The sequence below is a fragment of the Manis javanica genome, chromosome 2 (assembly GCF_040802235.1).
Source record: "Manis javanica isolate MJ-LG chromosome 2, MJ_LKY, whole genome shotgun sequence".
Classification (NCBI taxonomy): Eukaryota; Metazoa; Chordata; class Mammalia; order Pholidota; family Manidae; genus Manis; species Manis javanica.
In genome coordinates this window covers 184506446-184531917 of record NC_133157.1, presented here as the reverse complement: position 1 = coordinate 184531917, position 25472 = coordinate 184506446, and the positions used below count along the sequence as shown (strand labels likewise).

Here is a 25472-nt window from a genome sequence, read left to right as displayed (position 1 = left end):
ACTCTGACAAGAAGTTTTGAAGATCTGTCCTATGACATAGAAGAGCCTGGGACATAGGAAATGCTCTATCAATATATGTTGAATAAATATCATGAATCTTTTGTGTCCCAGTGTATTTTCCACAGTGCTTGCTGAGTTGACTTAAATATATCTTACAAATCCAGGTTATTTAAAAAAAAATAAACCTGACACTGCTAAACACAAGAGCCTTACCCTTACACACCACATTCCATAAACTTCTAGTTCCCTTCTGTGGGGAATTTGGGGTTCCTAATGCCAGGATCCTCACTGAACTTAAACCACCTGATGATGTAACTGGCCTATTGCTCAGCTACCGCTTCCATACCTTTAGGCAATAAGCTATTATTGCACTATATAGAGAGCTCGGCCCAGTGCTCTGGGCGGACGCAGAGATGCTAGTGCTTAACCTACCGCTGGAGAACAAGCCGGGTAATAAACCCTTTCACCCCAAAGAATGTTTTGCTGTCAATTTCTTTGGTCACATTGAATCCATAGCGAACTTGCCCGGGGCTGAAATCCATTGGCAAGACACCTTCCTTTAGTGCCTTGTGTAAAAAACTCACACAATACTTCCATCAGAACTTGCTCAGCTCTTGCAGGCAGGTAATTGCTTCTTCAGTAACTTAAAGGCAGGTAACCTGCCTGTGGTAGCGCCTATCATTTGGGATAGGTAGTAATGTTTCGTCTCATATGCTGGATTCTGAGCACCTAGAACTCGGCTGTTTTATCACCTCTTCCTCAAACCAAGCGGTTATTCACACAAGGTAGTTACAATGAAAATGTCTGTGCACATGGTTCGGGCAAATGATTTGTATTATATTTGTAGAGTACATTAAAAAATCCACCTATTAAATCTTTTTATATCACATCAACTCCGTACATAAGATTAAGATCGCCAATTTACTAAGGAAACTGACTCAGAAGGACAAGCCCTTGTCCAAAACTACACTGGAGAGCAGCTAATCTGCTGTACTCCAGCTGTCAACGGCGGTAGGCGTGCCGAACTCTTTTGAACTCTCTCCGCCACCGTCGCCGAGTCCTCAGCGCTTCCTCTCTTTCTACGCCTGCGCGCTGCCCGAGGCCGTCCATTTCCGCGTAGGTTAGGAGGGTCGTTGGTGTCGGGGTGAGTGAGGTTGCTCCGTGAGTTCTTCGTTCAGGTTCCCATAGTTGCTTCCCGCCGCCTGCTCTGGGAGTCGAGTCGTGACTCGCTCTTGCGGCCGGGGAGCTGAACACCTTTGCTTCGGCTGTCTCCAACGCGCGTCCACCGCGGCCTGAGGAGGGCGGCGGGCGGCCGACGGGGACCCGCGGGGGCGCGGTGGGCTGCCGGGGGCCGCGAAGAGCCAGCCAGGCTTCCGAGGCAGCTGGCCCGGCCCCGGGCTCCGCTGCGCCCTCCCCCCAGGCAGTGTGACCTTGGTTGGACGTTTGACCTGTGCGGCCCTATGTTCTCTCTTGTGCAAAGGCTGTGGTGGTCTTTTCTTCAGTCGCTCTTGAGGCATAGGGGTCAGCGTCGGTGGCGCCCCCTGCGGCGTCGGCGCTCGTTCGGTGTGGGCTCGGTAGTACCGTTTGAAGTCAACCTTGAGAAGCTGCCAAAGGGTCCCCGTACCTGTGGCGGGAGGGCAGAGGCGGCCCCCTGCAGCTTCCCTCGGCGCGCCCGGGTGCTCCTCACTCTCCCGCCCTGGGGGAATCGCGGGGACGGCCCGCCGCCCCGGCCGTAGGTGTGGGCTGAGGCCGTGCAGCGCGGCGGCCGCCGGGTGGGCTCTCGAGGTGTCTGTTGGATTCCTGTCCTAGTTTTGATCGTTTACTGCGTGACTTTGGGAAAGTTAACGTTACCTTAGTGCCCCCGAGTTTTCTCATCAATAAGCTGGGAATAACAACTGTCTCACGCGCTTGTCTGGAAGCGTAAATGAGATGATAGTGTATTTATAGAAGAATAAATGATATAAACCCATTTACATTTGTCAGTCTAGAGCCACTGCTTATGTTTTCTGTAGTTGGGAGAGATTTTTGTTTGTAGTTTTTTGCCCCCGCCCCGGTTGCTATTTTGCCGCAGTCACCTTGCTTATTTAGCGCAGTCAGGCAGGCAGTATGCGAGAGGGAAAAAAAAATGAGCAGGCTAAGGCCTTAAGCGCCTTAGGCTTTGTGGGAGGGGTCAGTCCACTATCCTGCCTGGGCCTTTATAGACACTAAAATGCATTATGCATAAGAGTTCTTTAGATATTTTATTATGATCTAAGAGTTTTCTTCTATTATTATATTATCTACCAAGGATAAGAATTACCATGGCTTCCAGTGCTTTGACGAAACCTCAGATGCGCGGCCTTTTGGCCAAGCGCCTGCGATTTCATATTGTTGGAGCATTCATTGTATCCCTGGGGGTTGCAGCTTTCTATAAGGTATGTATTTGTTTTTTACTTTGTGCTTATGGTCCAAATATGTGTGTTTTGAATTAAAAAGTGTACTTCATTTTCATAAGCAGTTCAGTCTTTATAAAGAAACCCCGTCTTTAATATGCTCCCTTCCTCTTACCTTTCTCCCCACTTTCCTCAGTGTGGCAGGAAAGTACCTCATATTCCCCTGGTAGCTTGTCCTCCATCTTTAAATGAAACCGTGTTATTTTGCCAAAGCTGGTGTAACAAATTTCCACAAACTGCAGGTCTTAAACAATAGAAATTTATTTTCTGTTATGGAGGCTAGGCATTCCAGATCAAGGTGGCTGCAGGGTTGATTTCTTTTGAGGCCTCTCTCCTTAGTTTGTGGATGGCTTTCTTCTTTTCTCTTCACATTGGTCCCCTGTGTGTTAGTTAGCCTGTCATTGTCTAAATTTCTTCTTAGGAGGATGCTTAGTCATAATGGCTTAGGGCCCACCCCAAAGACCTCATTTTAACTTAATTACCTCTTAAAGACCGTATCTCCAAATACTGTTATATTGTTGAGTTACTATGGAGTTAAGACTTCAATACATGAGTTTGGGGAGTTACAGCTCAGCCTGTAAAACAGACTATAATTGCTTTTTCAATAAAGGGATGGGAAAGGCAGTAGTAGTGTTTGGTATCTTGGATAATTGTTGCCACAGAATTGCTTTTTAACTCTGCCTTCTGTGGATTTTAAGGTTATGCCCTTTGGGTTTTTTAAAATAAATTTTATTGTGATAAAGTACACATAACAAAATTGAATCATTTTTAAGTGTATAGTTAAGTGGTATTAAAAACATTGAAAATGTGCAACCATCATTACCATCCATTTCCATAATTGTCTTGATCTTGTAAAACTGTAACTCAGTACCCGTTAAAAATAACACACTTCCATTTCCTACTTTCTCCCCCTCTCCCACACTGACTTACAGCCCATGGAACCACAATTCTACTTCCTATATCTGATTTGACTACTCTAGGTACCTCATGTAAATGGAATCATACAATATTTGTTTATTGTAACCGGCTTATTTCACTAGCATAATGTCCTCAGGGTTCATCCATGTTGTAATGTCAGAATTTCCTTTTTATGACTTAATAATCCATTATATTTGTTTACCACATTTTGCTTATTCATTCACCTTTGATGGACACTTCTGTGGTTTAGCTGTTGTGAATAATGTTGCTATGAACATGGATGTACTGAAAGATTCACTTTCAGTCTGTGTCTTTGGATCTGAAGTGAGCCTGTTGTAGACAGCATATAGTTGGATTATGTTTTTACCCATTCTGCCAGTCTCTTGTCCTTTGATTAGAGAGTTTAATCCATTTACATTTAAAGTACTCATTGATAACAAGGGACCTTTCTTCTATCATTTTACTGTTTTTTTCTTTATGACTTGTAGTTTTTTGTCCTTCATATCCTGCATTTCTGTCACTTTTTGTGCCTAGGTGATTTTTGTAATGAAATGTTTAAATGACTTTCATTTTCTGTTGTGTGTATTCTTTAGTGCTTTTCTTTGTGGTTACCATGGGGAGTACATTTAACATCCTAAAGTTATAACACTAATTTGAATTAATACGACATTAACTTCAATAACATACAAAGACTTTACTCCTTTATAGCTCTGTCCCCAATCCTTTTAGTTGATGTCACTAAATTATATCTTTATATGTTGTATTCCCCAAAACATAAGTAATAATTCTTTTAAACAGTCTCTTAAATTATGTAAAAAACAACATGTGGAGTAACAGGTCAAAGTTACAGTAACACTAGTTTTCAGACTTAATGTTTTAAAAAGTTCATTAGTGCCTTAAATCATCTGGAAAGTAAAAAGTGGAGTTACAAACCATTATTAAATAATACGAGCTTTTATAATTGCCTGTGTATTTGCCATTATTGAGATCTTTATTTCTTTGTATGGCTTCAAGTTACTGTCTAGTGTCCTTTCATTTCTCCCAGAGGACTCCCTTGCAGGGCTGATGTAGTGGTAATGAATTACCTCAGATTTGTTTTTTTGGGAGTGTCTTAGTTTCTTCTCCCTCACTCTTGAAAAACTGTTTTGCTGGAGCTAGGATTCTTGGTTGACATTTTTTTCTTTTTATCACTGAATATGTCAGCCCACTACCTTCTGGCCTCTGTAGTTCCTGATGAGAAATCTGCTCAGAATTTAATTGAGGATCCCTTGTATGTGACTAATTGCATTGGTCTTGATACTCTGAAGATTCTTTTTATCTTTGGCTTTGAAGTTTATGTTCTGGTGTGGGCTTCTTTGAGTTCATCTTGTGATTCATTGAACTTTTTTGATGTTTATATTGATATTTTTCATGAAATTTGGGATAGTTTAGCCATTATTCTAGATGAGAGAATTCTCTGATGATGAGAGAATGTCTGATGAAATGTCTTGAGATCCTTGCTACCTGGCACATAGTGGGCATGAAATAAATGTCTGTCAGAGAAAGCATGGATGGATAAATAAAGTGGAGGTAAAGAGAGAACTCATTTCTTGACTCTGTCCTCATTGTCACGCTCAAAGTTCAGACCTTTGTAACTTTTTATATGGATTTTTGCTGCTTTTAACTGTTAGCTTCTAGAACAGAACTTTTTATGTCATGGGGCTACACAGTGCTCAAGGTACAGTGGCTTCCAAACTTTTGACCTACTGTAAGAATTAAGTATTGGCTACAACCTTCTAAATTGATTTCACCATTAACTACTGGGTTGTGGGCAACCTGCTAAAACTTAGTCTTGATTTTAAGACACTTTCTGATTTGCCCTCTGCCTTATCATCATCATCCCGATCAGTACTAATAATGCCCAGCTCTGTAGTCCTTCATAACTGTGTGCTGTTACCCAGTTCTACTATCTCCCATCCTTTTGTACATAACAGGAATCTTTTTCATTGTCTGGCAAATTCCAGTCCATCCTTCAAGGGCCACTCAAATGTTTTCCTCTTTGAAAAACATATTTTCCAAAGCCTAATTTTACAGATGTGTTGATTGTGGTCTGCTGGGTTCTCAGTTACTTTGTACCATACTATTTTACAGTATTGGGCACATTGTATTTTAAGTCATATTTGCTTTAGGGTCTGTCTCTGCTATGAAATTAAGAGCTGGGACCATGCCAGACTCATAGTCAGTGTCTTCTGAATGAAAAGAAAATAAATGCTTGGTAAATTAGAGTGCTTGTGTATAGTTATTAGTGTTTCATTGGAAGGAATCAGATTCTTATTGAAGAATAAGGCAGGTGTAAATTTGGTTCACTTTGTAGATGCTCTCCTCTTTCACTTACTCTATCCAGTTAGTGTTGAGTGCTTTTAAAGATTTGGCCTCTATTTTGTTTCTAGTTTTCACTTATTTTCACAATTTCAGTCAGCTTCTGTTTTTTACGTGAAGTAGTTCAATTAATCTGGTAAACCTAAATTCATGAATATGGTTTGGGTTTTAAGAGGCAAATGAATATAGTGCTTATCCTGAATGGGATTTGCCCACTAGGTTCACCATTTGCTGTCATATAAATTAGGATTGTCCTAAATTGTCAAGTATTTGCTTATATGTATAGGCCTCATGTATAGATTTTTTATGGCTTTTAAGTTACTGGTGATGTAGTAGACCTAAATTGATAATATTCTCTTGTTACTGAAGTCCAGATTTTTCAAACTTAAAAAAACCTAAAAATATATTTAAAAAATTCAGGCAACAAAATAATTTAGGTGGAATTATAAAATCCATTTGCTTTATTTCTTGGGTTCACTGAGCCTGCTACTTTCTCTCTGTCTTAGTATTTGATATTTAAAAAAATATATTTTTCTTGTTCTAACAAGAAATGCTTACAGTTGCCTTGTGGGTGATCGGCCCCTTCAGATCTCAGTTCATGGGGTTGCATTGGTGCTTCTTGCTAGTTGGTCTTACTGGAGGAAGTTGGGAGTTAAAATAAATGTAGTTAACACTGTTCAGGTTTATTAAGATCAAGCATCAAGTACCATGATGCCATATTTTTCTGCAGCACCTTAACTAATGTGGATTGGCACTTGAAGAATTATTACTGGTTTTTATTTGCAGGGTGGGATTTGGATTTCATTTATGAACCACACATTGAAATCCACCAGGCCATGTTTTGTGGAGAATAAAATATTTGCCGTATGACAGATTGGGGTTTGAATCCTCATTGAGCCACCTACCTACCAGTGGCAGACTTCTGACTAAACCTTAATAAGTCACTTAAACTCTTGAGTGAATTTCCTTATTGCAAAATAGATCAGTGTTTACACTAAGGACTTTAAGTGCTGTTGAAGTGTAAATTACCTAGGACTGTTCTTGCCATATAGGAAACTCACTGTGCCTTTCAGAGGCAAATGGTTACTGAATTTATCTCAAGACATCTTTGAGATTAATATTGTAACTTAATTTGGGCCTCCTTTTAGAAAAGTGTCTTAGATGTGGGGATACATAGGTTTTCCTGGAGGGAAGGCTACTATCTATATTCTCCCTAAAATCTTTTAGCTTCTGGGTATCTTCCTTTGGCTCTTCCCAGTCTGCACATACACTTTCCCACCTCTCCCCCAAAATGTACACTCCCACACTCAACAAAAGGAATCATTTGTCCCTAGGCAAGGAAGACCCCTCTTGCTGAGTAGTTTCCCTGAAGTTGCTTTCTTTTTCCTTACATCTATGTCAACACCAGTCTTAGGAAATAAAGGGTTCAAGTTAAAGGTGAATACGAATATATTGTAATTTACATTGTCTTTATATACTGAGTTTCTAATAACCTAAAAAATAAGCCCTAATGGGATTTGTTACTTTTTAGTTTGCAGTGGCTGAACCAAGAAAGAAGGCGTATGCAGATTTCTACAGAAATTATGATTCCATGAAAGATTTTGAGGAGATGAGGAAGGCTGGTATCTTTCAGAGTGCAAAATGATTTTGGAATGTGAAGGTAATATGGCTGTTGCAGTTACTGTTTTCAGTTTAAATTGTGGCAAAATATACCTAACAAAATTTATACTGTCTTCACTATTTTTACATGTATAGTTCAGTATTAAGTACATTGACATTTTTGTATATACATTTTTGTTTCTCTAAAACTCTTTTCATCTTGCAAAACTGTACTCATTAAACAACTCCATTCCCCAGTGCCCCCAGCCTCTGGCAACCACCATTCTACTCTGTTTCTGCCTCTAGGTACCTCAGTAAGTGGAATCATACAGTATTGGTCTTTGTGTCTGGCTTATTTCACTTAATGTAATGTTCTCAGGGTTCATCCATTATAGCATGTGTCAGTTTCCTTCCTTTCTAAGGCTAAATAGTATTCCATTTTTTGTATATACCACATTTTGCAAATTTTTTCATCTTTGATGGACTTTTGAATTGCTTCTACCTTTTGACTATTGTGAATTAATGTTGCTATGAAGTGTGCAGATATCTCTTGGAGATAGTGCTTTCAATACTTTTGAATATGTATCCAGAAGTGGAGTTGCTGTTCTATTTTTAATTTTTTAAGGAACTGCCATGCTGTTTTACATAACAGTTGCACCATTTTACAACAGTGCATAAGGTACCAATTTCTTCACTTGTTTTCTGGTTTGTTTGGGTTTTTTTGGGTAGTAGCCATGGGTGTGAGGTGGTATCTCATTTTTATTTTGATTTGTATTTCCCTAGTGATTAATGATGTTGAGTATCTATTACTGTGCCTGTTGAATGTTTGTATATCCTCTTTGGGGAAATATCTAAGCTCTTTGCCTGTTCTGATTGGGTTGGTCTTTGTTGTTGAGTTGTAGGCATTCTTTAAACTCCTTATGACATAAATAATTTGCAAATATTTTTTACCATTTTGTAGATTGCCTTTTCACTCCTTTGATTGTATCCTTTGATGCACAGACTTTTAAAATTTGGATGGAGTCTAGTTGATGTAATTTTTCTTTTGTTGCTTTTGCTTCTAGTGTAAGACCCAAGAAATCATTGCCAAATCTGGTGTCATAAAGCTTCTGTTGTATTTTCTTCTAAGAGTTTTGTAATTTTAACTCTTACCTTTAGGTCTTTTTTGAGTTAATTTTTAGATATGATGTAAGGGAAGGGACCAGCCTTGTTCTTTGGCATGTGACTGTCCAGTTTTCCTAGCTGCATTTGTTGAAAAGACTGTCCTTTCCCCATTAGATGATTGGCACTGGCACCTTTATTGGTAACTTTTTACCTGTGTATGTGAGGCTTTGTTTTGGGCTATATTCTGTTGCAGTGGCTTTTATTTCTTTATGTCCCTACCAGAATATTGTGACTTCTGCAGCTTTATAGTAAGGTTTGAAATCAGGAAGTGTTAGTCCTCCAACTTTGTCTTCTTTCTCAAGATTATTTTGAGTGGTCAGGGTCTCTTGATAATCCATGTGAATTTTAGGGTGAGTTTTTCTACTTGTGCAAAAATGCTGATAGGGATTGTATTATATATGTAGATTCAGGTAGTATGGACATCTTAACAATTGTAAGTATTCCAATCCATGAATATGAAATGTCTTTCCATTTATTTGTATCTTTCAGCAGTGTTTTGTAGTTTTCCATATAAATGGCTTTTGCCTCCTTGATTTCGTTTATTCCTAATTATCTTATTGTTTTGATGCTCTTATAATTGAAATTATTTTCTTAGTTTTCTTTTCTGATTATTGATTGTTAGTGTACAGAAAAACAACTGACTTACGATTTTGTGTCCTGCAGCTTTCCTGAGTTAGTTTATTCTGTTTTTTTGGTGGTCTTTAGGGTTTTCAGTGTATAAGCTCAGGTCATGTGCAAACAGATACTTATACTTCTTCCTTTCCAGTCTGGATGTATTTTTTTTTTCTTGCCTAATTGCTCTTGCTAGGACTTCCAGTGTGATGCTGAATGGAAGTGGTAGGAGCAGCAGGCATCTTTGTGTTTTCTTGATCTTAGAGGAAATACATTCAGTCTTTGATCATTGAATATGAAATAGCTCTGGGCTTTTCATATATGGCTTTTATTATGTTGAGGTAGTTTCCTTCTTTGCTGAGTGTTTTTATCATAAAACGATATTGAGTTTCTCAAATGCTTTTTCTGTATCAGTTGAGATGATAAATAATATGGTTTTTGTTCTTCTGTTGTGTGTGACATTGATTTTTGTAAGTTAAATCATCCTTGTATTCCAACAAGAAACCCCACTTGGTCATAGTATATAATCCTTTCTGTGAGCTGTTGAATTCTCTTTGCTAGTATTTTGCTAAGGATTTTTGCATCTATATTCATCAGGGATATTGTTCTATAGTTTTTTTGTATTATCTTTATTTGGCTTTAGTATCGGTAATGCTGGCCTTGTAGAATACTTTGTATTCTTTAATGAGATATGGTCAATCAGGTGTGGCTTTAAGAGGAGACATAGGAGAGGCTGTGGAAGATATGGTAGGGGCAATCTCCTAGACATCAAGTATATTTTAATATATAGAAAATAAAAATATATACAATAAATAGAGTGAATTTGGCAGTGTTCCCTCCTCTTCAGTTTTTTGGGGAAGAGCTTGGTGGTATTTCTTTTTTTAAATGTTTGGTAGAATTCACCTGTGAAGCCATGTGGTAGTGGCTTTTCTTTGTTGGAAGGTTTTTGATTGCTGATTCAATGTCCTGATTCAATGTCCTTACTAGTTCTGGGTCTGTTTATATTTATATTAAGTGTTCCTGATTCATTTTTTGGTTGTGTGTTTCTATGAATTAATCTGTTTCATTTCAGTTATCTATCTTGACTCACAGTTTTTTATGGCCCTCTCCTATAATCCTTTTCATTTCTGTGAAATCACTTATAATGAACCCTTTCATTTCTGTTTTTAGTAATGTGAGTAATTCTCCCTTGTATTTCTGTCTAGGTTTATCAGTCTTATTGACCTTTGCAGATAACCACGTCTTGATTTTGCTGATTTATCTCTATTGTCTTTCTGTTCTCTATTTTGTTTATTGCTATTCCTTGTTTCCTTATTACTGCTAGCTTTGGGTTTAGTTTGCTTTTTCTAGCTTTCAAGGTGTTGTTAACCTTAGGTTGTTGATCTGAGATCTTTTTAAATTTCCCTTGTGATGTCCTCTTTGATCCATTGGTTGTTGAAGTGTTTATTAATTTCAACATTTTTGTGGATTTTTCTCTTTTCCTTCTGGTATTCTAGTTTCATTCCATTGTGATCAGGAAAGAGATACTTTGTATGATTTCAATCTTTTAAAATCTATTGTCTTGTTTTGTGGCCTACCATATGACCTGTCCTGGAGAATGTTTTATATGCACTTGAGAAAAAATGTGTGTTCTGTTTTTGGGTAGAATATTTGGTGTTTGTCTAATAGGTCCTGTTGGTCTATAGTGTTTTCAAGTCCTCTGTTTTCTTAATGATCTGTCTGGCTCTTCTAACTGTTACAGTAATCCTCCCTTATCCACAGTTTTGTACATCCAAGGTATAGTTACCTGAGGTAAACCATGGTCCAGAAGCTCATGAGTCTTTTTCAGACATATCTTCAGAAGGTCAGTAGTAGCTTTATGCTGTGTCACAATGCTTATATCATCACTTCCCTTCATCTCATCATGTAGGCACTTATCATTTCACATCATAACAAAAAAGAAGGGTGAGTACAGAACAATAAGGTAATTTGAGAGAAAGAGATCATATGCACATAACTTACTAGAGTATAATTGTTCTATTTTATTGTTAATCTCTTACTGTGCCTAATTTATAAATTGAACTTTATCATAGGTACATTATGTATAGGGGAAAAAAAAGTATATAAAGGGTTCAATACTATCCATGGTTTCATGGCTCTTTTTGTGACCTAGTATGGGATCTGTTCTGGAGAACGTTCCATGTACACTTTAGAAAAATTTGTACCCTGCTGCTTTTGGGTGGAATGTTCTATAGATATCTGTTAAGTCCATCTGTCTAATGTGTTGTTCAGTTCTTCTGTTTTTCTTATTTTCTGTCTGGTTATCTGTCCATTGATGTAAGTGGCATGTTAAAATCTCTAAATATCAATGAGTTGCAGTCAGTTTCCCTCTTTAGTTCTGTTAGTATTTGTTTTACATATTTAGGTGCTTCTGTGCTGGGTGCATAGGTATTTATAATTGTTGGATTCATCCCTATATCAATATATAATGTCCTTTGTCTGTTGTTACTTTATTTTGAAATCTATTTTGTTTGATACAAGTACTGCTACTCTTGCTTTTTGCATGAAATATGTTTTTCCATCCCTTCACTTTCAGTCTATGTCTTTAAGTCTGAAATGAGTCTCCTATAGGCAGCATATAGAGGGTTTGGTTTCTTTATGCATTCTGCCACCCTGCGTTTTTTTATTGGTGCATTCAGTCCATTTACATTTGAAGTAATTTTTGATAGGTATGTACTTATTGCCATTTTATAAATTGTTTTCTAGTTGTTTTTATAGTTCCTCCCTGTTCTTTCTTCCTTTTATACTCATCTTTTGTTTTATGGTGGTTTTCTTTACTGTTGTGATTAAATTTCTTTTTAAAAAATACTTTCTGTGTATCTATTATAGGCTTTAGGTGGTTGCCAGAAGGTTCATGAATAGTTAACTATATAACAATCTAGTTGATGATTGCTCTATACCAAACACAATCTGAAAGTACTTTTTAGTACTCTTCCTTTTCCACACTTTATGTACTAGATGTCACAATCTGAATATTTTGTGTATCCCTTGACTGATTTTGTGTATAGTTGGTTTTACTAATTTTGTTTTAATTTCATACTTGCTTGGTAAGTAATTGGCTTACTGCCTTTACTGTGGGATTATTTTCACTGGTGAGAAATATTTAGGCTTAGGAACATCCACCTACAGAAGTCCCTTTAGCGTATTCTGTAATGCTGGCTTAGTGGTTATAAATTCCTTCAGCCTTCATTTTTCTGGGAAATTTTTAATCTTTCCTTCAATTTTTGAATGATAACCTTGCTGGGTAAAGAATTCTTGGTTGAACGTCCTTTTCAATACATTAAATATTCATGCTACTGCCTTCTGACCTGTAAAGTTTCTGCTGAGAAATCTGCTGATAGCCTGATGGATTTTCCCTTACAATATTTTTTCTCTATGGTTGCATTCAGTACCACCACCACCCCCTTATCTTTACTCTTTGTCATTTTAATTATTGTATGTCTTGGTGTTATCTTCCTGGGGCTCCTTTTAGGGGCTCTCTGTGCTTCCATGACCTGGGTATCTGTTTCCTTTTCCAGATTGGGGAAGTTTTCAACAATTATTTCTTCAAAGAGACTTTCTACTCCTTTGTCTCTCTCTTTTCCTTTTGGTACCCCATTATGTGAATATTGTTTTGTTTGGAGTTGTCACACAGCTCTCTCAGTATCCTCTCATTTCCAGAGATTCTTTTTCCTCTGTTCCTGAGCTTCCTTGGTTCCCCATTCTCTAATTTCAATCTCATTGTCTGCTTTTACTTACAGCAATCTTATTATTCATTCCTTCCATTGTATTTTTCATTTCAGTTACTGTATTCTGAGTGGCTCTTTTTCGACTCTTTTTTTTGAAGTCCTCTAGAGATCAGTGAGCATATTTACCATTGTTATTTCAAATCTTTATCAAGAAGATATGTGATACCATTTCATTTAGTCCTCTTTCTGGTGTTTTATCTTGTACTTTTGTTTAAAACATAATTCCTTTGTCACCTCATTCTGTTGGGGTTTCTGTGTTTCTTCCTTTGTATTAGGTAGAACCTCTATGCATCTTGGTCTAGAGAGTAATGGCTTTATGAAGAAACCATCCTGTGGTGCTCATAGCTCAAGAGTCTTTACTAATCAGTACTTGGTTTTCCTTTGCAGTGAATCCCCAGTTTCTGTTGGTGGGCTATGGGTGGGGCATCATCTTGTCTTCTTGTAGTGGTCTATCTCAGACCACTGTGGATGGCAGCTCACCTCAGTTGGCCCTTTGTGATTCTGAGGAGCGGTGCTTCTGCTGAGATTATTCTGGGTGGGGCCACCCTCTGCCTGCCCTGCAGTGCTGGTGGATCTGCTGGGCTAACTGGGTGGGCTGGGCTGCCAGCAAGGAGGAAGGAGCACTTGGAGGTGGCTCCCACAGGTACATCCCATTGGGCTGAGAGGGCCAAGAAAGCTGAGAAAGCTTCTGAATGCCTGCTTGGTAGCAAAGTCTGATGGTGCCAGGCTGAGCTGGGCGTGGATGTGTAGGGAAGCATTTGGGGCTCCCATGAGTGCCTGATCAGTTTGGCTGAGGTAGTGCTGGGGAAGTGTCATCCAGCTGCCCTTTCTCCTGCAGAAAGAGCTCCAGCCAACCCTCATCCCTCTGGCACCCTTCCCACTTCTGGTAAAATTTTCAAACTGCCTTCTGTGTGTTGGGTCTCAGCAGGACCTGCAGAGCCTGTCCTCTACAAGTGACAAAAGTCTCAGCCACTGACAGTGTTCAATTGTCCATGGTATCCTGCCCCACTGACCGCCAAAGCCCAGTGCAGTGTGGACTTGTATTCCTAGAGCAGATCTCCAGGGCCAGATGTGCAGAGTTCCTGAGCACCTATCCCTTCCCCACTCTGTTGTTCCTCCTGCCTATGGGCTGGGAAGGGGGAAGGGCTGGGGTCCCAAATGACAGTGGCTCTGCCTCTTTATCTTTCTCTGTATGGTCTTCTGTTCTTCACTAGGTGTAGGTGGTCTGTTCTGCAGTCTTCAGGTTGATTTTAGGGTTCGTTGTACTTGCTATAGTCCTTTCTTTGATGTGTATGTGGGAGGATGTTTCTGCCTTGCCTTCCTACTCTTCCATCTTTTTGTCCCTCTCCCCATCTATTTATCTTTACCAGAGAACTTTATATTTTCTTTTTTTTTAGGGTGTTTGGTTTCTTTTTTTTTAAATTTTGGTATCATTAATGTAAATTACATAAGCAACATTATGGTTACTAGACTCCACCCATTATGAAGTCCCTACCACATACCCCATTACAGTCACTGTCTGTCAGTGTAGTAAGATGCTATAGAGTCACTACTTCTCTTCTGTGTATTGTACTGCCTTCCCTGTGCTCGCCCCCCCTGCCCACATTATGTGTGCTAATCGTAATGCCCTTTTTTCCCTCTTCCATCCTCCGCTCCAGTCGCTTTCCCTTTGGTGACTGTTAGTCCATTCTTCGTTTCTGTGAGTCTGCTGCTGTTTTGGTCCTTCAGTTTTCTCTTTGTTCTTATACTCCACAGATGAGTGAAATCATTAGTGCTTGTCTTTCCTCACTTGGCTTATTTCACTGAGCATAATAATACCCTCTAGCTCCATCCATGTTGTTGCAAATGGTAGGATTTGTTTTCTTCTTATGGCTGAATAATATTCTACTGTGTGTATGTGCCACCTCTTCTTTATCTATTTATCTACTGATGGACGCTTAGGTTGATTCCATTCCTTGGCTATTGTAAATAGTGCTGTGATAAACATAGGGGTGCATATGTCTTTTTCAAACTGGGCTCCTGCATTCTTATGGTAAATTCCTAGGAGTGGAATTCCTGGGTCAAATGGTATTTCTATTTTGAGTGTTTTTGAGGAACCTCCATACTGCTTTCCACAATGGTTGAACTAATTTACATTCCCACCAGCAATGTAGGAGGGTTCCCCTTTCTCCACATCCTCGCCAACATTTGTTGTTTGTCTTTTGGATGTTGACCATCCTAACTGGTGTGAGGTGATATCTCATTGTGGTTTTAATTTGCATTTCTCTGATGATTAGCAACGTGGAGCATCTTTTCATGTGCCTGTTGGCCATCTGAATTTCTTCTCTGGAGAAGTGTCTGTTCAGATCCTCTGCCCATATATTAATTGGATTATTTGCTTCTTGTTTGTTGAGGTGCACGAGGTCTTTATATATTTTGGATGTCAACTCCTTATTGGATATGTCATTTATGAATATATTCTCCCATACTGTAGGATGTCTTTTTGTTCTACTGATGGTGTCCTTTGCTATACAGAAGCTTTTTAGTTTGATATATTCCCACTTGTTCATTTTTGCTTTTGTTTCCCTTGCCTGGGGAGTTATGTTCATGAAGAAGTTGTTCGTGTTTATGTCCAAGAGATTTTTGTTTATGTTGTCTTCTAAGAGTTTGATGGTTTCATGACTTACTTTCAGGTTTTTGATCCATTTCGAGTTTACTTTTGTGCATGGGGTAAGACAATAATCCAGTTTCATTCTCTTGCATGTAGCCATCCAGTTTTGCCAACACCAAATGTTGAAGAGGCTGCCATTTCCCCATTGTATATCCATGACTCCTTTACTGTATATGAATTGACCATATATGCTTGGGTTAATATCTGGACTCTATCCTGTTCCACTGGTCTGTGGGTCTGTTCTTGTGCCAGTACCAAATTGTCTTGATTACTGTGGCTTTGTAGTAGAGCTTGAAGTTGGGGAGTGAGATCCTCCCTGCTTTATTCTTCCTTCTCAGGTTTGCTTTGGCTTTTGGGGTCTTTTTTCTTCCATATGAATTTTAGAGACAACTTTCTGTTTTCACATAGCTTTGAGGTACTCTCTACTATACTTTTGTTTCAACTCGAAGAACTCTCATTGCATATCTAGTGGTAGTGAACTCCTATCCTTTAGCTTTTATCTATCTAGGAATATTTTAATTTCTTCCTTTAAAAGGCAGTTTTGCTGGATATAGTCTTCTCGTTTGATAAGCATTTTTGGTCAGCACCTTTAATATATCTGACAACCTTCTGACCTGCAAGGTTTCTGTTGAGAAATCTACTGATAATCTTTTTTTTTTTTGAGAGGGCATCTCTCATATTTATTGGTCAATGGTTGTTAAAAACAGTCAGGTCAAATATGATTATTTGTTTGATTTTTATACTTGATTTATATGTGGATCCCACATTTCTCCATTATTATTATTATTATTATTATTATTATTATTATTATTTTTAATAAAATGCTGAAATGGTAGGTAGATGCAAGATAAAGGTAGAAAACAGTTTAGTGCTGTAAGAGGGCAAATGTAGATGATCAGGTGTGTGCCTATAGACTAAGGATTAATCCAAACTAGACAAGGGCAACAAAACATCCATGGATGCAGAAGATTTCTCTCAAAATGGGGGGTGAGGTTCTAAGCCTCACCTCTGTTGATCCCCAATTTCTCACCTGATGGCCCCCCTGCACTGTGCCTGTCTTAGGTTGTTCCTCCCGTGAGGAATCTTACCCGTCTCTGGCTAACCAGTCATCTTCCCGGGCCATACAGGGACATGTAAAGTTGGTAAGTGAGAGAGAAGCAATATTGTTTGAAAAGGTTAGCTTTTTACTTTGCAGATTTATGCCCTGTGGCTTCTATGCCCAGCATTTGTCTTGAGGTATCTTTACCACTTGGAAGAATTATGATACTCGGTAATTTCGATATGAGGCACGAATTCTACTAAAGGGTTGCAATTAGGAAGGAAGAAGAAAAGCTATAGAAGTAGCAGACGGAAGAAAACATGGGAAGATTGATTATTTCTTTGACATATCCTCTTGTAGAGTAACATAAGAATGTATGTTAAACTACTAATTAAATTGTGTACACACATTGACATAATAGGAATACAGCTACATAACAAAAGCAGACCTACAATTACCAGCCATCTCCAGTGAAACCAAGAAAACCAGTTAGGTACCCTATGCATTTGTGAAAACTCATCAATGATATGATGGATATTGTCTAACTGAATTTGAATAGTTTGAGAAAAATCAGACAAAACAACACATTCCTGGGAATTGTTCACATCCCATATGTTCTTTTTTTTTTTTTTTTTTTTTTGAGAGGGCATCTCTCATATTTATTGATCAAATGGTTGTTAACAACAATAAAATTCAGTATAGGGGGGTCAACGCTCAATGTACAATCATTAATCCATCTCAAGCCTAATTCTCGTCAGTCTCCAATCTTCTGAAGCATAACGAACAAGTTCTTACATGGTGAACGAATTCTTACATAGTGAATAAATTCTTACATGGTGAACAGTACAAGGGCAGTCATCACAGAAACTTTCGGTTTTGATCATGCATTATGACCTATAAACAATCAGGTCAAATATGAATATTCGTTTGATTTTTGTACTTGATTTATATGTTGATCCCACATTTCTCCTATTATTATTATTATTTTTATTTTTAATAAAATGCTGAAGTGGTAGGTAGATGCAAGATAAAGGTAGAAAGCATAGTTTAGTGCTGTAAGAAGGCAAATGTAGATGATCAGATGATCAGGTGTGTGCCTATGGACTAAGTATTAATCCAGGCTAGACAAGGGCAGCAAGACATCCACGGATGCAGAAGATTTCTCTCAAAGCAGGGGGGGTGAGGTTCTGAGCCTCACCTCTGTTGATCCCCAAATTCTCACCTGATGGCCCCCCTGCGACTGTGCCTGTCTTAGGTTGTTCCTCCCTTGAGGAATCTTACCTGTCTCTGGCTAACCAGTCATCTTCCGGGGCCATACAGGGAAATGTAAAGTTGGTAAGTGAGAGAGAAGCCATATTGTTTGAAAAGGTTAGCTTTTTACTTCTTTGCAGATTTATGCCCTGTGGCTTCTATGCCCAGCACTTGTCTCGAGGTATCTTTACCACCTGGAGGAATTATGATACTCGGTAAATTCGATCTGAGGCACGAATTCTATTTAAGGGTTGTAATTAGGAAGGAAGAAGAAAAGCTATAGATGTAGCATATGAAGGAAACTTGGGAGGATTGATTATTTCTTTGACATATCTTCTTGTATAGTACCTTAAGTATGTATAGGTATTAAACTACTAACTAATTTGCACACACATATTAACATAATAGGAATACGGTGACATAAACAAAGCAAATCTATAATTACCATCCATCTCCAGTGAAGCCAAGAAAACCAGTTAGGCACCCTAGGCATTTGTGAAAATTTATCTATGATATGATGGATATTGTCCAACTGTACTTGAACCATCAGACAAATTAAAGCAGCCCATTTCTGGGATCTGTTCACATCCCATATGTTCTTTTAACCATAGATAGTCTATAGTCATGAGATTTTGGAGTGGTACAACTTGCACCCCTCCCAACTCCTGGTTGAGTTCCAACAGTACAGATCCGGTCAAATTCGTTGTCTCACTGTATGCACATGCCAGCCTAGACATCTCCCTCCTCATTCTTATGGCAAGTCCAGGAGACGGTGGGCTGGATGCAGCCACAACCGCAGCATCGTCCGGATCCCTGTGGAGGCTTTTTGATGATCATCCCCCTGGCACAAGTCCTCCAGAGAGTGCTGATGCCGGAAGCTCCTCCTCATATCGTATCTTAGTTCATTTTCTGGGTATCCAAGCTAGGCCTTGATCTTCTGCATAGAAACAAAGAGACCCTTTGCCCACACTTTGACATGCCCTCTATACCACTGTGCAGAACTCATTGGAGGTCAGCACACAGTAACTGCTTTTTTTTTTTTTTTTTTAAATTAAGAGAAAGGAATATTATCAGAAAAGAGTACCTCCATAGCTGATCATCTGACACCCTTTAAGTGATCAACATTAAGGATATTTAAAGCATGCGTTGATCTTTGATTTACCAATAGTTTTATCCTGTTAAGGAGTAATCCCCCTTTTCTTTCTTTCTTTCTTTCTTTTTTTTTTTTTTTTTTAAATTTTTAATCTACACTTACATGAAGAATACTATGTTAACTATGCTCTCCCCTATATCAGGTCCCCCCTAACAACCACATTACGGTTACTGTCCATCAGCTTAGCAAAATGTTGTAGAGTCACTACTTGTCCTCTCTGTGTTGTGCAGCCCACCCTCCCCTTGCTCCCTCCCCCACATGCATGCTAATCTTAATACCCCTCTTCTTCTTCACCCCCCTTATCCCTCCCTGCCCACCCATCCTCCCAGTTCCTTTCCCTTTGGTACCTGTTAGTCCATTTTTGGGTTCTGTAATTCCACTGCTGTTTTGTTCCTTCAGTTTTTCCTTTGTTCCTATACTCCTCAGATGAGTGACATCATTTGGTATTTCTCTTTCTCCGCTTGGCTTATTTCACTGAGCATAATACTCTCCAGCTCCATCCATGTTGCTGCAAATGGTTGGATTTTTCCACTTCTTATGGCTGAGTAGTATTCCATTGTGTATATGTACCACATCTTCTTTATCCATTCATCTACCGATGGGCATTTAGGTTGCTTCCAATTCTTGGCTATTGTAAATAGTGCTGCGATAAACATAGGAGTGCATCTGTCTTTCTCAAACTTGATTGCTGCGTTCTTAGGGTAAATTCCTAGGAGTGGAATTCCTGGGTCAAATGGTAGGTCTGTTTTGAGCATTTTGATGCACCTCCATACTGCTTTCCACAATGGTTGAACTAATTTACATTCCCACCAGCAGTGTAGGAGGGTTCCCCTTTCTCCACAGCCTCGCCAACATTTGTTGTTGTTTGTCTTTTGGATGGCAGCTATCCTTACTGGTGTGAGGTGATACCTCATTGTAGTTTTAATTTGCATTTCTCTGATAATTAGCGATGTGGAGCATCTTTTCATGTGTCTCTTGGCCATCTGTATTTCTTTTTTGGAGAACTGTCTGTTCAGTTCCTCTGCCCATTTTTTAATTGGGTTATTTGTTTTTTGTTTGTTGAGGCGTGTGAGCTCTTTATATATTCTGGATGTGAAGCCTTTATCGGATCTGTCATTTTCAAATATATTCTCCCATACTGTAGGGTTCCTTTTTGTTCTATTGATGGTGTCTTTCGCTGTACAGAAGCTTTTCAGCTTAATGTAGTCCCACTTGCTCATTTTTGCTGTTGTTTTCCTTGCCCGGGGAGATATGTTAAAGAAGAGATCACTCATGTTTATGTCTAAGAGGTTTTTGCCTATGTTTTTTTCCAAGAGTTTAATGGTTTCATGACTTACATTCAGGTCTTTGATCCATTTTGAGTTTACCTTTGTATATGGGGTTAGACAATGGTCCAGTTTCATTCTCCTACATGTAGCTGTCCAGTTTTGCCAGCACCATCTGTTGAAGAGACTGTCATTTTGCCATTGTATGTCCATGGCTCCTTTATCAAATATTAATTGACCATATATGTTTGGGTTAATTTCTGGGGTCTCTAATCTGTTCCACTGGTCTGTGGCTCTGTTCTTGTGCCAGTACCAAATTGTCTTGATTACTATGGCTTTGTAGTAGAGCTTGAAGTTGGGGAGTGAGATCCCCCCTACTTTATTCTTCTTTTTCAGGATTGCTTTGGCTATTCGGGGTCTTTGGTGTTTCCATATGAATTTTTGAATTATTTGTTCCAATTCATTGAAGAATGTTGCTGGTAATTTGAGAGGGATTGCATCAAATCTGTATATTGCTTTGGGCAGGATGGCCATTTTGACGATATTAATTCTTCCTAGCCATGAGCATGGGATGAGTTTCCATTTATTAGTGTCCCCTTTAATTTCTCTTAAGAGTGACTTGTAGTTTTCAGAGTATAAGTCTTTCACTTCTTTGGTTAAGTTTATTCCTAGGTATTTTATTCTTTTTGATGCAATGGTGAATGGAATTGTTTTCCTGATTTCTCTTTCTATTGATTCGTTGTTAGTGTATAGGAAAGCTACAGATTTCTGTGTGTTAATTTTGTATCCTGCAACTTTGCTGTATTCCGATATCAGTTCTAGTAGTTTTGGAGTGGAGTCTTTAGGGTTTTTATGTACAGTATCATATCATCTGCAAATAGTGACAGTTTAACTTCTTCTTTACCAATCTGGATTCCTTGTATTTCTTTGTTTTGTCTGATTGCCGTGGCTAGGACCTCCAGTACTATGTTAAATAACAGTGGGGAGAGTGGGCATCCCTGTCTGGTTCCCGATCTCAGTGGAAATGCTTTCAGCTTCTCGCTGTTCAGTATAATGCTGGCTGTGGGTTTATCATATATGGCCTTTATTATGTTGAGGTACTTGCCCTCTATTCCCATTTTGCTGAGAGTTTTTATCATGAATGGATGTTGAATTTTGTCAAATGCTTTTTCAGCATCTATGGAGATGATCATGTGGTTTTTGTCTTTCTTTTTGTTGATGTGGTGGATGATGTTGATGGATATTCGAATGTTGTACCATCCTTGCATCCCTGGGATGAACCCCACTTGGTCATGGTGTATGATCCTTTTGATATAGTGTTGAATTCTGTTTGCTAATATTTTATTGAGTATTTTTGCATCTACATTCATCAGGGATATTGGTCTGTAATTTTCTTTTTTGGTGGGGTCTTTTCCTGGTTTTGGTATTAGGGTTATGTTGGCTTCATAGAATGAGTTTGGGAGTATTCCCTCTTCTTCTATTTTGTGGAACACTTTAAGGAGAATGGGTATTATGTCTTCTCTGTGTGTCTGATAAAATTCCGAGGTAAATCCGTCCGGCCCCGGGGTTTTGTTCTTGGGTAGTTTTTTGATTACTGTTTCAATTTCTTTGCTTGTAATTGGTTTGTTTAACTTTTGTGTTTCTTCCTTGGTCAGTCTTGGGAGGTTGTATTTTTCTAGGAAGTTGTCCATTTCTTCTAGGTTTTCCAGCTTGTTGGCATATAGGTTTTCATAGTAGTCTTTAATAATTCTTTGTATTTCTGTGGAGTCTGTCGTGATTTTTCCATTCTCATTTCTGATTATGTTGATTTGTGTTGACTCTCTTTTTCTCTTAATAAGTTGGGCTAGAGGCTTATCTATTTTGTTTATTTTCTCAAAGAACCAGCTCTTGGTTTCGTTGATTTTTGCTATTGTTTTATTCTTCTCAATTTTGTTTATTTCTTCTCTGATCTTTATTATGTCCCTCCTTCTGCTGACTTTAGGCCTCATTTGTTCTTCTTTTTCCAGTTTTAATAATTGTGATGTTAGACTATTCATTTGGGATTGTTCTTCCTTCTTCAAGTGTGCCTGGATTGCTATATACTTTCCTCTTAAGACTGCTTTCGCTGCATCCCACAGAAGTTGGGGCTTAGTGTTGTTGTTGTCATTTGTTTCTATATATTCCTTGATCTCTGTTTTGATTTGTTCATTGATCCATTGATTATTTAGTAGCATGTTGTTAAGCCTCCATGTGTTTGTGAGCCTTTTTGTTTTCTTTGTAGAATTTATTTCTACTTTCATACCTTTGTGGTCTGAAAAATTGGTTGGTAGAATTTCAATATTTTGGAATTTACTGAGGCTCTTTTTGTGAGCTAGTATGTGGTCTATTCTGGAGAATGTTCCATGTGCACTTGAGAAGAATGTATATCCTGTTGCTTTTGGATGTAGAGTTCTATAGATGTCTATTAGGTCCATCTGTTCTAGTGTGTTGTTCAGTGCCTGTGTGTCTTTACTTATTTTCTGCCCGGTGGATCTATCCTTTGGGGTGAGTGGTGTGTTGAAGTCTCCTACAATGAATGCATTGCAGTCTATTTCCCTCTTTAGTTCTGTTAGTATTTGCTTCACATATGCTGGTGCTCCTGTATTGGGTGCATATATATTTAGAATGGTTATATCCTCTTGTTGGACTGAGCCCTTTATCATTATGTAGTGGCCTTCTTTATCTCTTGTTACTTTCTTTGTTTTGAAGTCTATTTTGTCTGATATTAGTACTGCAACCCCTGCTTTCTTCTCACTGTTGTTTGCCTGAAATATGTTTTTCCATCCCTTGCCTTTTAGTCTGTGCTTATCTTTGGGTTTAAGGTGAGTTTCTTGTAAGCAGCATATAGATGGGTCTTGCTTTTTTATCCATTCTATTACTCTATGTCTTTTGATTGGTGCATTAAGTCCATTTACATTTAGGGTGACTAGTGAGAGATATGTACTTATTGCCATTTCAGGCTTTAGATTCGTGGTTACCAAAGGTTCACGGTTAGCTTCTTTAGTATCTTACTGCCTAACTTAGCTCGCTTATTGAGCTGTTATATACACTGTCTGGAGATTCTTTTCTTCTCTCCCTTCTTATTCCTCCTCCTCCATTCTTCATATGTTGTGTGTTTTGTTCTGTGCTCTTTTTAGGGGTGCTCCCATCTAGAGCAGTCCCTGTAGGATGCCCTGTAGAGGTGGTTTGTGGGAAGCAAATTCCCTCAGCTTTTGCTTGTCTGGGAATTGTTTAATCCCACCATCATATTTAAGTGATAGTCGTGCTGGATACAGTATCCTTGGTTCAAGGCCCTTCTGTTTCATTGCATTAAGTATATCATGCCATTCTCTTCTGGCCTGTAGGGTTTCTGTTGAGAAGTCTGATGTTAGCCTGATTGGTTTTCCTTTATAGGTAACCTTTTTCTCTCTAGCTGCCTTTAAAACTCTTTCCTTGTCCTTGATCCTTGCCATTTTAATTATTATGTGTCTTGGTGTTGTCCTCCTTGGATCCTTTCTGTTGGGGGTTCTGTGTAATTCCATGGTCTGTTCGATTATTTCCTCCCCCAGTTTGGGGAAGTTTTCAGCAATTATTTCTTCAAAGACACTTTCTATCCCTTTTCCTCTTTCTTCCTCTTCTGGTATCCCTATAATACGAATGTTTTTCCTTTTGTATTGGTCACATATTTCTCTTAGTGTTGTTTCATTCCTGGAGATCCTTTTATCTCTCTCTATGTCAGCTTCTATACGTTCCTGTTCTCTGGCTTCTATTCCTTCAATGGCCTCTTGCATCTTATCCATTCTGCTTATAAATCCTTCCAGGGATTGTTTCACTTCTGTGATCTCTTTCCTGACATCTGTGATCTCCTTCCGGACTTCATCCCACTGCTCTTGCATTTTTCTCTGCATCTCATCCCACTGCTCTTGCATTTTTCTCTGCATCTCATCCCACTGCTCTTGCATTTTTCTCTGCATCTCATCCCATTGCTCTTGCATTTTTCTCTGCATCTCTGTCAGCATGTTCATGATTTTTATTTTGAATTCTTTTTCAGGAGGACTAGTTAGGTCTGTTTCCTTCTCAGGTGTTGTCTCTGTGATCTTTGTCTGCCTGTAGTTTTGCCTTTTCATGGTGATAGAGATAGTTTGCAGAGCTGGTACAAGTGACCGCTGGAAGAGCTTCCCTTCTTGTTGGTTTGTAGCCTTTTCCTGGGAGAATAGCGACCTCTAGTTGCTTGTGCTGGGCAGCTGTGCGCAGACAGGGTTTCTGCTTCCCGCCCAGTTGCTTTGGGGTTTATCTCCGCTGTTGCTGTGGGCTTGGCCTGGCTGGGGCTGTTCCTCCAAAATGGTGGAGCCCCGTTGGATGGGGAGCGGCCAGGAGGCTATTTATCTCCGTAAGGGGCCTCTGTGCTCCCTGCTGCCCAGGGGGTTAGAGTGCCCAGAGATCCCCAGATTCCCTGCCTCTGGTCTAAGTGACCTGTCCTGCCCCTTTAAGACTTCCAAAAAGCACTCTCCAAACCAAAACAACAACAGCAACAATGAGAGAGGGAACAGAAAGAAAGAAAAAAAAAAATGGAAAAAACAAGCGATTTGTTTTTTTTTTTTTTTCCTCAGGTGCCGGTCCCAGGCACCCGCTCACTGGTCCTGCTGCCCTGTCTCCCTAGCACCAGGGTCCCTGTCCTTTCAAGGTTTCCAAAAAGCACCCACCCACCGGTCCCGCAGGGAAGCAACGCTCGATATTCTTTGTCCTCAGGCACTGGTCCCAGGCACCCGCTCACCAGTCCCGCCGCCCTGCCTCCCTAGCACCGGGGTCCCTGTCCCTTCAAGGCTTCCAAAAAGCACTCGCCAAAAAGAGAGAAAAAAAGGGGAAAAACACGCGATTTCTTCTGTCTTCAGGTGCCGGTCTCAGGCACCCACCCACCGGTCCCACAGGGAAAAACGCGGGATATTCTTTGTCCTCAGGTGCCGGTCCCAGGCACCCGCTCACCAGTCCCGCCGCCCTGCCTCCCTAGCACCGGGGTCCCTGTCCCTTTTAGGCTTCCAAAAAGCACTCGCAGAAAAGAGAAAAAAAAAGGGGAAAAACGCGCGATTTCCTCTGTCCTCAAGTGCCGGTCTCAGGCACCCGCCCACCGGTCCCGCAGGGAAAAACGTGGGATATTCTTTGTCCTCAGGCGCCGGTCCCAGGCACCCGCTCACCAGTCCCGCCACCCTGCCTCCCTAGCACCGGGGTCCCCGTCCCTTCAAGGCTTCCAAAAAGCGCTCGCCAAAAAG

At 39.5% G+C, this 25472-nt stretch overlaps 1 protein-coding gene across 1 annotated transcript in view; it reads left to right on the top strand.

The window, feature by feature from the left end:
- The first annotated feature begins 1001 nt into the window (after nucleotides 1-1001).
- The window catches only part of COX6C (cytochrome c oxidase subunit 6C), a 34729-nt gene continuing 10258 nt past the window's right edge, over nucleotides 1002-25472 (top strand). Inside the window, exons 1-3 of the mRNA XM_036995308.2 lie at nucleotides 1002-1144; nucleotides 2288-2414; nucleotides 7240-7368. Coding sequence (XP_036851203.1) covers nucleotides 2301-2414; nucleotides 7240-7353 — 228 coding nt within the window. The 5' untranslated portion in view covers nucleotides 1002-1144; nucleotides 2288-2300 and the 3' untranslated portion in view covers nucleotides 7354-7368. The remainder of the gene's footprint in view (nucleotides 1145-2287; nucleotides 2415-7239; nucleotides 7369-25472) is intronic.